Raw genomic sequence first — 17,063 nt, 5'->3', positions numbered from 1 at the left:
CATATAAATTATAAAATTTAAATGGCGTGCTTTATTAAACCTACGCTTGCGTTCTTTGACCGACCTTCGTATATCAAAACAGGAGCGCATTTTAATTTGGTGTGTAGACATATGTTTACGGACGGACATATGTTTACATTTTGTTTGAGAATTTTTTTGATGTAGAACAAAATTTTGGGAAAAAAACATGAATATCGGTCAATATATTTGGCTATCACAAAGCCAATTGCATTTCACGGAGCCTTTGTAGTGTAAATGAATTGGGATATATCCTGCATAATGATATCATTTGGCAATGTCTCACATACCAGACTCATTGAAACAACAATACTGGATTGCTGTCTGACGATTGGTACTCCCACACATACGAATTTCATCCCTTTTCAAATGGGTTTGCCAAAATATAAGGATACAATGTTTCATCTGTCAGGAAAGTGTGTTTCTAATTCATAAACTCTTTTCGGCTCTAAAAAGTCTAAAATTTTGTTATCCTTGAAGGTATTTCATATTGCATTGTGTTACAGAGTGTGTGGGATACCATTAAGGACATTTCCCAATACACCAAATATGGTAAAGAACGATGTGTACACACACAGGTATATTATGGGATGGCAAGCGAACATTCTGAAATGGAATTGTTAATACCGAACACTGTATTCAAATTAATGTGTGGAATATAATGTTGGTGAGAATTTGCATTTGCACTACATGCGATCTAAGACGAATCAAACTGAAAAACTGTGTAGAATGAGCAAATTTCCCGGCAGTTTTTTTTTGAAATAATACACTGTGGTTTGTTTGTTAGTGCACACAGATACACAAAAATGCAAAAGATCCCTTAGACGAGTTAATCAATATAACATAGCGTCCACCAGGAACATTGAAAAATCTACCTGAAGAAACAATGGTCTTTTTGGTTGTGATTGGAACTTTACCTTTTATTAGTATTGTAAGTACATTTACAATAACAATATGCTATTAATGAGTTCTAAACATATTCTGTTTTTTCCTTTTAGGTAATAATATGGTGTTATGGCAAGGTGGTCGTTTTTTATTTCATTGGATATTTGAAGACCATTTAAAAGGATACAAAGAACACACGAAGGATATGGCCTATGTTTCAACATAGTACTTTTCATGTTAAAGAAAATCCAATTGGAAACATGATCTAAAATTCAGTAGAGGTTATTACAACTTATGTTGTTGTGTTATGTTGTGTTTTGTATCATGGACATGCAAACGGAATATGAACACAATCATATAGACAATTTTTCTGACAAGGAAAGTGTATTTCCAAACACGATGCCAACGTTGGAGCACCAATAAATTACTGCCTCTCTGTCACAGACGCATCCAATCAAATCGAATACTGCTTATGGAACGAGTTTGTCTATTCCTACAGGGAAACCTCTCAGTCGAAAGGGCCATATTTCTTACAATTTTTCCCAGTGCCATCAAACTAACTTTGGTTCAAGAAGTCCAATATGAAACCTGGGGGGTTACTATGTATTGCGATGCGGAAGAAAAATTGTACCGAATCAAGTAATTGGTACTCTCTAATGCATTTTCGCATCTAATTTTCGCAAATCTGGTATCACCGCACTCTGTAATTCGTAAGTGTAGCGAAACACAATTTATTAAAAAATAATTAAAATCATTTATTTGAAAGACGAACGTCGTAGATGAAAAAAATTTTTAGAATGAAAAATGTATGTATACAAAATTCAAAATATCCATAGACAAAAGTCTAAGGCTTCTTAGTTTCAATTAAAAATACAAATTTAAATTTTCAAAGTGTGGGAAAACCCCTACAACACTCCCCCCTGAATTTAAACTAAGTTTATAAATACAGCAAATCAAATTAAATTTAAATATTATAGAACTTATTCGGTAAATACTGCCTTAAGCCTATTTATGGAAACGTTTTGCAATTTGTCGTTTATCCTGACTTGGAAATATTTCGGAGTTCTTTTAGAGACTTCATAAGGGCCGGTGTATTTGTGTCCTAATGATTTGGTTTTTGCATCAACTGTAATCCAAACATGAGTGCATGTTGAGAGGTCCTTGCTTATAAAAGGTTTTTTGTTAGAATGCATTGATGTTGGAATTGGCTGCAAATCTGACATGGATTTCCGAAGAGTGGTTATAAGCGAACTTGGATCTTCAAACTGTGGAACTGTGAAGAAATCTCCGGGTATTTTTAAGGATTGACCATAGACCAGTTCTGCCACCGATGCTTTCAAATCTTCTTTGTAACTTGCTCGTATTCCGAGAAGCACTGGATAAAGTGATACTGTCCATTGATTGTTTTCAGAACATCGTAGACCCGCTTTTAATGTCCTGTGGAATCTCTCCAGTAAACCGTTACTTTGCGGATGATAAGATGTTGAGAATCGATGTTGTATACCGAGTGATGTTGTTAATTGTTTCATAAGACTAGATAAAAATTGGCTTCCTCTATCTGATATTAAAGCATTCGGACAACCAAATCTACATATCCATCCATTCCAAAACGTTTTGCAAATCGTTTCTGCCCTAATGTCAGGGATCGGAAATGCTTCTGGCCATCGAGTAAAACGATCAATATACGTTAACAAGTATGTATTACCCTCAGACGGCGGTAATGGTCCAACTATGTCTATGTGTACCCCTGAAAAACGGCTGCTTTCAATTGGGATATTCATAGTTGGACTCGAAGTATGCCTGCCAATTTTATTGCGTTGACATGCCAAACATCTTCGAACCATATTTCCAACATCTTTATTCATGAACGGCCAGAAAAAACGTTGTGAAATCATTTTTCTTGTTGTCCGAATTCCACCATGAGACAGATTATGTACTGCATTAAAAACATCTTTTCTGAAAGAAGACGGAATATAAGGTCGTATAGTTCCTTGAGAAACATCACAATATATTTGATAATTCCCCTGTGGAAAATTTAGCAACTTAATTGAATATGATCCATCCTTCTTAAGTAATTCTTTTAGTTCAATGTCTTGCTGCTGTTGTTGACACAATTTGCTATAATTTATTCCATTCACCTTGATTTCTTCCACTCTTGAAAGAGAATCTGCTACTATATTTTCTTTCCCAGCGATGTGATTTATATCTGTGGAAAACTGCGCTATATAATCTAGATGGCGGCATTGACGAGGTGAAGCCTTGTCCAAGTTTTGATGGAATGCATAAATGAGAGGCTTATGATCCGTGAATATTTTAAATGGTCTTCCTTCAAGGAAATGTCGAAAATACTTTATTGCGGAATATATAGCTAATAATTCTCGATCATAAGTACTATACATCTTTTGAGCTGCATTAAATTTTTTTGAGAAAAATCCCAATGGTTGCCATGAATCGTTAAGATTTTGTTCCAGCACAGCACCCATTCCAAAAGAACTCGCATCGACTTTAAGGCATATTGATGCGTTCGGCAAGGGAAAACACAGAGTAGTTGCGTCAGCTAGCTCCTGCTTACATTTTATGAAGGCTTCCCGCGTTTCATCAGTCCATGGAACAGGACGCATATCTTTCTTTTTAGCACCGATTAATAAATTATTCAGAGGTGCCTGAGTTTCGGCTCCTTTTGGTAAAAACTTTCGATAAAAATTGATAAGTGCCAAAAATTGACGAAGTGAAAGGATTGTAGTTGGCTCATTATAACTCATAATTGCCTCAACTTTCTTCTTCATTGGACTGACGCCTTGAGATGATATAGTATGGCCTAAAAAATCAATTTTGTTCACACCAAGTTCACATTTACCGGCATTGATTATGATGCCGTACTTCTTAAAACGATCCAGCAGTTGTTTAATATGTTCCAAGTGTTCTTCTTCAGATTTCGAGAAAACAAGCACATCGTCTAGATATACTACGACGAAATCCAAGCCTCTTACAACATCATCCATAAAACGCTGGAAAGTCTGTGCCGCGTTACATAACCCGAATGGCATTCTTAGAAATTCGAATAGACCAAACGGAGTTATGACTGCAGTTTTTGGAATGTCTGCTTCGTTCACAGGTATCTGGTAATAAGCCTTCATCAAATCAAATTTTGAAAATACCTTAGAACCAGATAATGACATGGAAAAATCGTTGAGGTATGGTATAGGGTAGCTATCCGGAACAGTCATTTTGTTGAGTGCCCTATAGTCCCCACATGGACGCCAAGAACCATCCGATTTGCGCACCATATGTAAAGGGTTGGACCAATTGCTATCACTGGAACGAATAATACCTTTTTCCATAAGATATTATAACTCTTCCTTTGCAGCCGCTAATTTCTCAGGATCTAACCTTCGAGGCCTTGCTTTTACTGGGTTTCCATTAGTAGTAATTCGATGATGGTTGTTTTCAATTTTGCTAAGATTTTGCGAAAGTAATTCAGGATACTGTTTTAAGACGGCATGGTATTGGCTTTCATCTGTAACCATTTTTATTTGAATTTTGGAACAAGTGGTGGTGGAAAGTGGCGAATTCAAAAAAGTGTTTCCATCGACTAAACATTTTCTTTGGAGATCTGGCAATAAATGAAAAAATTTTAAAAAATCTGCACCAATTATTGGTTTTGGTACATCGGCCAAAATGAATACCCATTTAAATTCTCTTCTTAACCCCAAATCCAAAACAATAAGTTTCTCACCAAACATTGAAATAGGAGTATTGTTAGCAGCGTATAAAACTAGCTTTGAAGGATTTTTTGAGAATTTACATGGAAAAATTGAAATGTCAGCTCCAGAATCAATCAAATATTGAATTTTAGTACGGCGTTCAGTAATAAATAAACGACTATTATCTCTACCATCGCTGAGAGACGCCGAACTATCACACGATGGCTGTACTAGTTTTTTGATGATTGAAATTTACATGGTTGTACACATTTTGATGCTTTATCAGCAAAACGCCAATGATACCAACACAAACCCGAATCCTTACGGCTTCTAGATTTAGAACGAGATCGTTGGACTTGTACATTGCGGTTCGGCTGGTGTTGACGAGAACGTCTTTCGAGTGCATCAATGCGTTGAATAATCTGGTCCAACTTACCAACTAGGCCCGATGAATCTTGATTAGTTTTATTATTTGAAGAAATTTCCGAAATTGTGGTTGAAGCTGAAAATTGCTCGCAAATTTTGTCCGCTATACCAGCTAGATTATCTAAGTCTGCGGTATCAGTTACAGCAAGAATGCATTTAACATTTTCTGGAAGACGATCCATAAACAAAGTACGCATCATTTCATTGCTTACCCTGGTGCCGGCAAGAGATTTCATCCTATGTAAAAGATGTGACGGCTTTTGGTCGCCTAATTCCAAACCGCTCAGCAATTTCTTCAACTGCGACTCATCTGATTCAGCGAAATGCTTGATTATTCTTGCTTTCATCGCAGCATATCTTCCTGTTGCCGGTGGATTTACCACGATATCCTTCAATACAAACAAAATTGATGGGTCCAGATTGCTAAGCAAATATTCATATTTGGTAGAATCTTGCGTAATTCCGTTTAAATTGAAGCTGGATTCCACTTGTAAAAACCAAATTTCTGGCTCCTCACGCCAAAATGGAGGCAGTTTTGCAATTCGTGCAGCAAAAATTTGCGTTGAATTCGTGGCTGGAGCATTCTCACGATGTGAATCTCCAACTAAATGTGTATCACCTCCTGATAGCGATGGGCGAACGTTTTCTTGCGTCATTTCAGTTATCGGGGTCACCAAATTGTAGCGAAACACAATTTATTAAAAAATAATTAAAATCATTTATTTGAAAGACGAACGTCGTAGATGAAAAACATTTTTAGAATGAAAAATGTATGTATACAAAATTCAAAATATCCATAGACAAAAGTCTAAGGCTTCTTAGTTTCAATTAAAAATACAAATTTAAATTTTCAAAGTGTGGGAAAACCCCTACAGTAAGCGTATGTCAAACTCGTGCGATAAGCGCAAATATCTTGCGTTAACAAAATATCAAACGCAAAGGAAACGAATCATGTAAGTTAGCACAATTAAATGCTTGTATTTATATAAGAATTGTTTATTCTTTTAGGGAAATGTTGTTAAAATGTTGACGTATAATAATTTAATAATTTATTATTAAAAAATCAAATTACAATTATTAATTATTTGCGAAGTACTCTTCCTCGAGTCTCATATTTCATAGGTTTTAGTAATAATGGTGATACAAGTAAAAAAGTTAAGACCCATATCTCAGGAAGTATAGACTTAGCTCTGGAAGTGTTTTTGGCAAGCTCTCGTATCGATTTTAAAAAATAATTAATTTCAATAGTTTTTCGTTGTTTAATAAAGTGTTAATAGTGATAATTATACTAATTATTTGTTACTTCATCGAATTTCAGTGAAATATTTTAAAATCAGTGTTACTTCATCGAATTTCAGTGAAATATTTTAAAATCAGTGTTACTTCATCGAATTTCAGTGAAATATTTTAAAATCAGTGCTTTTTTAAAGCACTAGTGCTTGAAATAAAGTTGTGAATTTTCATCACTCTATCTTTGTAGTGCTCTGTGTTTACTTCTGTCGTTCTGACATTTCATTCTTTTGTTTTATTTTTCCTTCTTTTTGATAGATTTTCTTTATTGAAACCATAATATTAATTGTCAGTGCTTTTCAAACTATAATTATTTAACCTATATATACCGTAGCATACTTTCAGGCATATTATTAATTATCACCCTGGATTGTTTATATAGGGAATGCAGTATTAGATTTTTTTTTAAAGATTGATTACCTGTTGGATATGTGATTACCATGCCCATTTTTTATGTGCTGGGTTTAATAGTAAACAATTTGATTATATTACTGATAGATCCATGGGATTACGTTGGTCGTGCCCTGACTGTAGAGATAAAGAAATAAATTTCGTTCGTCTTTTTAAAGAAACTAAATTAGAAGTCTCTAAATTAAAAAATTAATTCAATCCCCTTTTTAACAATTTGGACAAAATAGAAAAAATGTTAAATACTTTTGATTACTCGGTTGATTCTCCGAAAAGGAAAAAATCATCAGCCAGTAATACCATTTCCACCTCTGAAAATCTGATTGCTTTAAATTCCCCGATTGCTACTTCAGCTCCTCCTATCACTCCAATTGCCCAGTCATCTAAAAACTCATCAGTAGCTAGCACTCTTCCTGAGTCTTCTTCATCCTTGGCTCTTATTCCTACCAATAAAACAAATACTATTATTTCTGTCATCAATAAACCTATAACCAATTTACCTACTCCAGCTGAGAGTCCTTCACCTTCGGTTTCGCAAAGTAATCCCCCTATACCTTCTGTTGTTATCCATGAGCCTTCAGCTCCAGAACCTCCATCGTTACCCTTAGATCAACTAATTGTAGTTGCGCCGCGGAAAACTGTTTTTGTATCTCGACTACATCCTGATACTTCAACTGATCATATTCGTAATTATGTCAAATCTACAATTAATATTTTAAACAACAATGATTTAAAGGTATTTAAATTTTATCCGCCTCAACCAAGAGATATTTCATCTTTTAGGATCGTGGTTCCAAATGATTTATTCCATACCATAGTTGATAGCGAGTCTTGGCCCGAGGGACTTACAGTGAAAGAATTCATCTACAAGGAAAGATCTAGTCCGATAAATCCGATTGTTCTTCCAAAAAAACTAGAGTCATTGTCATTTTTATATCAAAATGTTAACATCATCTTTATATATTTATTTTGATTCCTACACAACAAGATTTAAATCTTATAAGTTAGAGTGCAGGATTATACAGTGAGAAAACATATCCATCTTAAAATTAAGGGTTTACATTTGTATGTGTTTAACAGTTGAATTATAAAACAAATGAAATATTAGACAGTAATTGATTTTGATACAACATAAAATGTTAGTGAAAACAATGTTTAAAAAAGAAAAAGAATATATATGTGAAAAAGAAGATAAAAAATTTAACGGTTACACTTGTTAAATCGCTTCCAAATTCTGAAAATAGTTAGTAATTTTATATTTAAACGTATGTTCGTTACTGATGCTTTACAATTCGTGAGGAAGAGAATTCCAGAGACGTATCGTACTTATAAAGAAATGACAATTTGATACCTCGCTCTGCCGTCTAAAGTTTATTATATTTTTTCCTCTGTCAGATCTAAAAAAGTTAAGCCGTTCAAAAATATATTTAGGTGTTTTTTATATATAACTTTCTGGAGAAATATTAAGGCTTTCACATGGAGAAGAGAGTTTATACTGATGCCATAAAGCGAGTTGCTATATTGCGATATATGCTGAGTTCTACGCAAGCCATAAACATAGCGAATGATACTATTAAATGCAACATTTAGTCTACATCTACTCAGAGAATCACAGTTCGCAAAGAGCTCGCAGCCGTAAATTAACCCTGGAACTAAGTACGTTTTGGCCAGTAGACATCTAACATTAAATGGGGTAAAAGACTGAGTAAGCCATAAAGCACGTAATTTAGCATAGGTTTTGCCCACAGCTTGATTAATATGGTTTACCCAGCTTAGAGAAGAGTTGAAAATAATGCCGAGATTTTTGGCACTCTGAACAATTGCGATATTTTCTAGATTTAGTGAAATTTCAATGTTTTCTACAGTAAAATTTTTCCTTTTGTGGATTACTAAGCACATTGATTTCTTTGGATTTAATGCAAGACCATTTGCATTGGCCCATTTGCCGACTATATTAAGGTCCTCGTTTAGACTGACAATGCACTGACTGATATCATCGACAGAACAGCTCAGATAAATCTGAACATCATCAGCGTACATATGTATTCTACTGAGCAGAAGTTGTAAGGGTAGGTCATTGGCATATAAAGAAAATAAAAGTGGTCCGATAATCGACCCTTGAAGTACTCCTTTGGTTACTGCCAGAGGCATTGATTTTGTATTTTCGTTGTATACAGATTGTGTTCGATCAGATAAATAGGTGTCAATAAGATTTATGGAGGATCTAGAGAAGTTGAAAAATTTTCGCAGTTTAACACAGAGGGTTCGATGTTCAACAGTGTCGAAAGCTTTAGAGTGGTCTAGCAGAACCAGAAAGCATGCCTTGTTATCGTCGATGTCACTCCTTATTGATTCAGATACATCAATTAATGCTGTTACACAACTGTGACCGGAGCGAAAGCCTGATTGCACTTTTGTCAGTAAAGATTCGCGTTGAAGGTATTCGGACATCTGTTGATGAATTATCTTTTCAAAGATTTTAGAGAGGTAGGGAAGAATTGCAATGGGTCGAAACTCTGAATTACGTTTTGGTACTGGAATGATTTTTGCATGTTTCCAAATAGTGGGAAAGGCGCTGGTACATAAAATTGTATTGAAAAGGTGAGTGAAATGAGTTAGCAAACGTGGGAGTAGGATCCGAATAAACTTAGGATCAATTCCATCTGGACCTATGGCGTTCGATTTTACACTCGAAAAACAGCTCAAGACTTCTTGATATGTTACGCATCGAAACTCAAATATTCCCTCCCCACGTATGCCATCATCATCGGATGTATAAAAAATCAGCATTAATTGTTGGTATATTGACGAATGTTTTGTTAAGATCGTCTACATCGCCTATACGGGATCCGAGAGTCTTTGTTTTTCCAATGCCTATATCATTAATTATATTCCACTTACTCTTAGAGTCAAGTGCAGAACTAAACCGAGAGTGGTAGTATCCGGTCTTAGCAGATTTAATGCTATTATTGACCGTTCTACGCGCAAGGCAAAACTTCTTGTGAAGTTCTGGCGTTTTATAGAGTTTCCATCTATAATATGCTCTATCTCTGTCTGCTATTAGAGGTTTGAAAACTAAACTCAGTAGCTTGCTATAAACGAACAATTAAAATGAAAATTTTCAAATGTTGGCTTTTGCAATACATTTGTTGTCTAAATGTACATAACCGCATCTTTATTGAGACGAAAAAATTTTCTCCTTGTAATCCGTTCCGCCACCGAATCCATAATTTTTTTTGTTATAAACGATTAGCAAGTTTTAAACACGCACGTACCGAAAAAAAATTTTTTTAAAATGTTTTTGTTTACAATTTTTGACATTTCTTTTTCTCATTCTTCGTTATTGTTTACCTTGTGCAGCCAGCGTTGCCATATTTTCGGTTTATTTTGCGAAAGCGTTGCCATATTTTCAGTTTATTTTGCGAAAGCGTTTGTGATACAGAATACCAAAATTGTACTCTTAACGCATTTAACTTTCGCATCGCATTTGCTTTCGCATCGCAATACAGAGTAACCCCCTGAAAAATAAAAATAATCAACAGACTGCTCATTGGGCACACTTACACAAAAAAATATTTCCACAGAATCGGCATTGAAGAGAAGATTGAAGATGAAAAACATATTATATTTCACTGCAAGAAATCCGAGGGAAATAGAAATCAGTTTGCCCTGTTTAAAGAATACAACAACTTACCTGTAGCCCTGATGTGCAGAAACCACCAACATATAGATGAGCTTCTCAAATTTATATCAGAATGCAAAATTGTTTTATAATTAAAATACTTTTACCTATTTTTAATATAATATTATCACGATCTCATTTATCTTCTTGTCTTCCTTTTTCTATCACTTTTGTTTTGATATCTTGTTTCTATCATACTTATGTACATACCTTGCAACGAGATTGAAGATGAAAAACATATCATATTTCACTTTTACCAATTTTTAATTTAATATTATCACGATCTCATTTATCTTCTAGTCTTCCTTTTTCTATATATATATATATATATATATTGTTAACGTCAAAGTTAACTGTGCTGGTCACCCTATTTTCCTTTTCATATTTTTAGTTCTTTACTGCTGCATTTGTATCTCTCTCTTGGTACTAAATACAAAAGTTCTCATTTCCGAAGGGTTTTTTCTTTTCTCTCCATTGTAAATAAAACTACTTATATTTTAACCTGCAAACATAATCGTTGTTCCTGCATTTCTAAGAAAATCCAGAGTTTGGCATTTTCATTTTGGTCCATTCGTACCGGATATTTGGATAGCTGTTGCGAAAATTCCCTAAATCACCGGTTATTTATTCCATAATGCATCAAAAAGCAAGGTTTTTCGTAACATATTCAGCAATTTCATCTGTATTCTGATAGCTTCTGCAATTTTAGTAGAAAGCGGGGAAACCTGTTAATTTCCTTGGCAAACTACAGTCGACTCCGCTTTACTGAAACGGACAAAAATCAGTATATTTGTTGCAATTATCCGAATTTTGCGCAAAAGCGGAGTTCGGATAACTGCAATTTTTTCCAGTTATCCGAACTTCGCATAAGCGAAAATGTTTCCAGTTATCCGAACTGTGAATAAAAGTAAAAAAATCGGGAATCCAATCATATACAATATTTAACAGTTAAAAAATAAAAAATACATTTGACACATACATCACCATAATTTACATAAATATTGATACTGGAATATCGAATAAGTTGACCATAGGTACTTCTCCGTAACATCACTCACAAGCTAAATAACGTTACCACTCAACTATAATTGGAACCTCTAGAGTCGTTATTTTAGTCCAATTAAAAAAATGCAAAAATCTAAATCATTGACGTCCTTGTTGCCTGTTTCTGAACAAAATTAATAAAGCATTTTCAGCGTTTTTAGGTGATCCTGATCTTTGTCCTTCCATCAACACATTTCTTTTTGGATTCACTACAATTGTGATCGTTTCTTTGTTTTTTAAAGTTCGAGATATTCTCGTCGTACTTCATTTCTAAAGTTCATAAGTTTCTGATCTGATTTCACATTTACTCTATTCTTTAAACTTTTTTGTCCCACATACATAACTAAAAAGAAATTAGAAGAAGCAAGTTATAGAAATGTTTATATTATGTTAATAATCTATATCAATTGTAAACGTTACGTCATTCCCCTCTCTTCTAATGAGTTTATTTAGTTCAAGATCTATTTACTAGATCATGTAAGTAGCACAACAACAACTGCATTTTGACCAAAAATTCGCCAAGATGTCAAAATATTTGTTTACGTTTTCATACAATTTTTTCACAAAAAAAAAAATTGTCAGATTGAAACCACGACGCTGGAGTTTTAAGACACCTTATAATTTCATCATGATCTTCTTATTGAAAAAAATATGGCGAAAATTTTTTTCACTAAAGCGGAGTGATTTCAATGAAAAGTCCAAAATTTTGCCAAAACACAATTGCCGTTATCCGATATTTTCAGTTATACGGAGTTTCACTAATGCGGAGTAAATAGTGAGAAATTGACCTAAAAATGTAATGGTGCAGGAATACGATTTCAGTTATCCGATATTTTTCAGTAAACCGACTTACAGTAAAGCGGAGTCGACTGTATTCTTTTTTTCAACTGTTTTCCCTAAAATCTTCATAAATTCGTTACGAAAATCATATTTCTTCCTAGTCTCACTGTTCTTCATTTTCCGAAAGGTATTTCTGTATGTTTGATTATCTTTCCTCCTTCTTTTACTGACACATCATGTCCTTGGAGTCCTTTATTCGTCATGCTGACCGTCTGGTCACCTTTAATGCCGACGTGGTTGGTGGTAAGTCCCTTTGACGTCTTCTCAATTCGTACACATCCACATTACCGAAGTTAAGGCCATGTGGGCTGAGATCAATTCGGCGTTTGAGAAATTCATGGTCGATCGAGACAATGAAGAACAGAGAGTAGAAGATGAAGAACCGGAAGAGGGTGCAGACGCTGCTTCAGAGCTTGAGACGTTCAAAGCGAAATACAATAGCGCCTATGTCACTTATTGTGAGTGCTTGGGCCGCCTGATTCAGTTGTCTGAAGATTTCCAGAGTCAGACAGTTTCCAAAGATCCCTCTGTTTCTCCTCCGAATCCACCCCAGAGTCCCAGGTCGAGTGTGAGTCACGACCACAGTTCTATTTATTCGTTCAACCTTCCTCCATGTGATATCGAAGTCTTCAACGGCGATTATATGTCATGGCCGACATTCCGGGACATGTTCACGGCCGTGTATATCAAGAATTCTGCGCTCAGTCCGGTTGAGCGGTTGTTTCATTTGAACCAGAAGACTTCAGGTGAAGCTAGGGATATAGTTCGACGTTCACCTTTGACCAATGAAGGTTTCCAGCTCGCTTGGAAGAACTTGTCCGATCGTTTCGAAAATAAACGTATTCTGATTAATGGCCAATTAAAGGTCTTATTCAATCTTACATCTATTGAATCCGAGTCTGCGAGTGCAATTAAGTCATTGCAACGAGATATAAATTCTTGTATTTCTGCGCTATCTCTGTATAATATGGACGTCAAAAGTTGGGATCCAATATTCGTTTTCCTTTGTTCAAATCGCCTTCCTGACTCAACTTTGACGCTGTGGGAACAAGGTTTGGCTGATAAGACCGTCATTCCCAAGTGGGCCGACCTTGATTCTTTCCTTACGAATCGGTATCGTACCCTTGAATCCGTTTCCGAAATGCGCAATCATTCGAGGTCAGATTATTATAAACCTAAATCCAGTTCCTGTTCCAAAAGTTCGAGGCTCAGCTCTTTTCATACCAATGTTACAGCTCCGAAATGTCCTTTATGTACAAATTCCATTCACGTTATTCGAAAATGTCCTAGATTCATTGCAATGGACGTGCAACAGCGTGTGGCTGAAATAAAGAAACAAGGCCGTTGTTTAAATTGTTTCTCGAAAACTCACCATATTACAAACTGTTCAAGCACGAATAATTGTTTCGAATGTCAGAGGAGGCACAACACTATGCTTCATGATCCTTCTTCCGGTAGTTATTCACCCAGTATGCCCGCAAGCTCTACATATTTGAGTCCAAACTCCATTCCATTTTCTCCTAATCTTGTACAGTCCACTAGTTCAGGGGGTGGAGTAATTCAAACATGTTTCACTTCCAATTCTGGGGGAGTTCTGCTGGGGACTGCGTTGGTGAATGTGTTCCACTTAGGAGTAGAATATCAGGCTCGCATACTCCTAGATTCAGGTTCTCAAGGAACATTCATATCTGAACGGTTCTTCAACAAATTGAAACTTCCTTATGAGCGTACGAACGTTCAGATTTCTGGCCTCAATAATTCGATAGCTGCTTCTGTGCGAAAGATATGTTCTTTGGTGTTGTGTTCCCGATTTGATTATTCAGTTCAACTTTCCGTTCAAGCATTCGTGGTTCCGCATTTGTCTGGAAACCTTCCTGCCCACACATTACCATCATCATTATTTTCTCGGATTCCTCAAATTACCCTGGCTGATCCGCACTTCTTTCAAAGTTCTAACATCGACATTCTGATTGGCGGTGACTTCCTTCCTAGTATAATGCGCGCTGGGGTAATGCGGAATATTTGCGATACATTGATGTGTCAAGAGACCATATTTGGATGGATTCTCACTGGGCCTATTCCTAATTCTTCTCCTCCCTCTACTCTAATTTCGAATTTTTGTGAAGTCACCTTCGGTAGAGAGATTTGTCGTTTCACGGAGGTAGAGAATATATTTCTACTACAAAGAGGAATGAAGATGATCGGCACGTTGTGCGTCTTCCTTTCAAGCAAGGGTTTCCAGAAAAGATAAGCCTTGGTCAATCCCGTTCAAGAGCTGTAACGCTATTCCTTCGCAATGAGATTCGTCTATTCCACAATTCCGACTTCAAAAAAGTGTATGATCAGGTACTCAATGAGTACGTTCAATTTAAATACATGGTTCCAGTTTCAGCGGACATCGTAAAAATGTACCGCCAGATTCTTGTTCATCCAGATCATACTCCATTTCAAAGAATTATATTCCGCAACCACCCAGGTGAGACCATTCTTGATTTCGAGCTACAACCTGCCACCCTCGGTGTCACTTGTTCTCCGTACTTGGCTATTCGCACTCTTCTCCAACTAGCTGATGATGTCCAACATCATCCGAATGCTAGCGAGATTTTTCATAACTTCATGTATGTAGATAATGTGCGGTTTGACGCGCACTCAGCTTCAGGTGCAATCCAGTCTAGAATTGCCTTCAAATCGGTGCTGGAATCAGTCGTCCTTTCTTTTCGGAAATTTACAACCATCTGGAGAGATATTCCTACAGATCTTCCCAATAATCATTTGCTTCATTACAACTTTCTAAACGTCGACGACCATAGCACGGCCAAACCATTCGGAATTCGGTGGGACGTTAGTTCTGATTCTTTCATCTTTATCCCAACACCGTTTCCGTCTCCACGTTCATATACAAAAAGGGAGACGCTTTCTCCGATCTCCACTATATTCTATCCTTCTGGCTGGCTTTCGCCATGTATAGTTGTGGCAAAAAATTTAACGCAAATAATATTGTCTGATTGTTCTGGCTTGGATGAGGTCCTTGATCCCAACACATTGTCAGAGTGGAAGATGTTCCAATCAATTTATTCAATCCTTCATAAAGTTCAAATTCCGAGGCTCCATTTTATTCAGTTTCATGGCTTTTGCAATGCATTCAAAAAGGCATATGCAGCCATTTTACACGTGCGAGTAGCTATAGGTACGTCCGTATTCCCTCACCTGGTGTATTCCGAGATAAGAGTTGCTTCAGTGAAACCACTGTCCGTTCCAAGCCTATCCATCCTTTCCATTATTTCCAATGAATTTCACCAATAAAAGTAACTATCATTCGAATGCACTATTGTTTCTCCCCGAAAGCACAAACTTCCTTTTCATCTAGATCAGTATGCAGTGACTATACACCTCTGGAGTACTCACCCTGAAGAAAGATGGCACCCTGGTACCAGTAATATTACAGCTATATTTTACATATACTTAAATTTCTTACTTTTTTGTAAACCAGGGAGAGTGCAAGTCTAACTATTTTTGTTTCTTTTTCATTAGTTGCAGTTACTGCAAGGGGCCCGGTAATGTTAACGTCAAAGTTAACTGTGCTGGTCACCCTATTTTCCTTTTCATATTTTTAGTTCTTTACTGCTGCATTTGTATCTCTCTCTTGGTACCAAATACAAAAGTTCTCATTTCCGAAGGGGTTTTTCTTTTCTCTCCATTGTAAATAAATAAAACTACTTATATTTTAACCTGCAAACATAATCGTTGTTCCTGCATTTCTAAATCCAGAGTTTGGCATTTTCATTTTGGTCCATTCGTACCGGATAATTGGATAGCTGTTGCGAAAATTCCCTAAATCACCGGTTATTTATTCCATAAAGCATCAAAAAGCAAGGTTTTTCGTAACATATTCAGCAATTTCATCTGGATTCTGGTAGCTTCTGCTATTTTTATAGTAGAAAGCGGGGAAACCTGTTAATTTCCTTGGCAAAATATTCTTTTTTTCAACTGTTTTCCCTAAAATCTTCATAAATTCGTTACGAAAATCATATTTCTTCCTAGTCTCACTGTTCTTCATTTTCCGAAAGTTATTTCTGTATTTTTGATTATCTTTCCTCCTTCTTTTACTGACACATCATGTCCTTGGAGTCCTTTATTCGCCATGCTGACCGTCTGGTCACCTTTAATGCCGACGTGGTTGGTGGTAATGTCCCTTTGACGTCTTCTCAATTCGTACACATCCACATTACCGAAGTTAAGGCCATGTGGGCTGAGATCAATTCGGCGTTTGAGAAATTCATGGTCGATCGAGACAATGAAGAACAGAGTGTAGAAGATGAAGAACCGGAAGAGGGTGCAGACGCTGCTTCAGAGCTTGAGACGTTCAAAGCGAGTGAGTGCTTGGGCCGCCTGATTCAGTTGTCTGAAGATTTCCAGAGTCAGACAGTTTCCAAAGATCCCTCTGTTTCTCCTCCGAATCCACCCCAGAGTCCCAGGTCGAGTGTGAGTCACGACCACAGTTCTAATTATTCGTTCAACCTTCCTCCATGTGATATCGAAGTCTTCAACGGCGATTATATGTCATGGCCGACATTCCGGGACATGTTCACGGCCGTGTATATCAAGAATTCTGCGCTCAGTCCGGTTGAGCGGTTGTTTCATTTGAACCAGAAGACTTCAGGTGAAGCTAGGGATATAGTTCGACGTTCACCTTTGACCAATGAAGGTTTCCAGCTCGCTTGGAAGAACTTGTCCGATCGTTTCGAAAATAAACGTATTCTGATTAA

At 36.3% G+C, this 17,063-nt stretch overlaps 1 protein-coding gene across 2 annotated transcripts; it reads left to right on the top strand.

Moving 5' to 3' along the window:
* The first annotated feature begins 113 nt into the window (after positions 1 to 113).
* On the top strand, positions 114 to 16,033 carry LOC141400026 (uncharacterized). 2 transcript variants are annotated; one of them, XM_073979432.1, is made up of 4 exons: positions 114 to 434; positions 499 to 949; positions 1,017 to 5,986; positions 6,042 to 16,033. In XM_073979432.1, the coding sequence occupies exon 4, from the start codon at positions 12,599 to 12,601 to the stop codon at positions 14,546 to 14,548; it is 1,950 nt and encodes a 649-aa protein (XP_073835533.1). In that variant the 5' UTR covers positions 114 to 434; positions 499 to 949; positions 1,017 to 5,986; positions 6,042 to 12,598; the 3' UTR covers positions 14,549 to 16,033. The 2 variants fall into 2 exon arrangements, with proteins under 2 accessions (XP_073835533.1, XP_073835532.1); XM_073979431.1 differs by having other exon boundaries at positions 1,017 to 16,033.
* The last annotated feature ends 1,030 nt before the right edge of the window (positions 16,034 to 17,063 follow it).

This window comes from Musca autumnalis, unplaced genomic scaffold (genome assembly GCF_047663935.1).
Source record: "Musca autumnalis isolate F117 unplaced genomic scaffold, ASM4766393v1 scaffold_3, whole genome shotgun sequence".
Classification (NCBI taxonomy): Eukaryota; Metazoa; Arthropoda; class Insecta; order Diptera; family Muscidae; genus Musca; species Musca autumnalis.
Note: the sequence above shows the minus strand (reverse complement) of the source record. Positions and strands in the feature narration are given on the sequence as shown.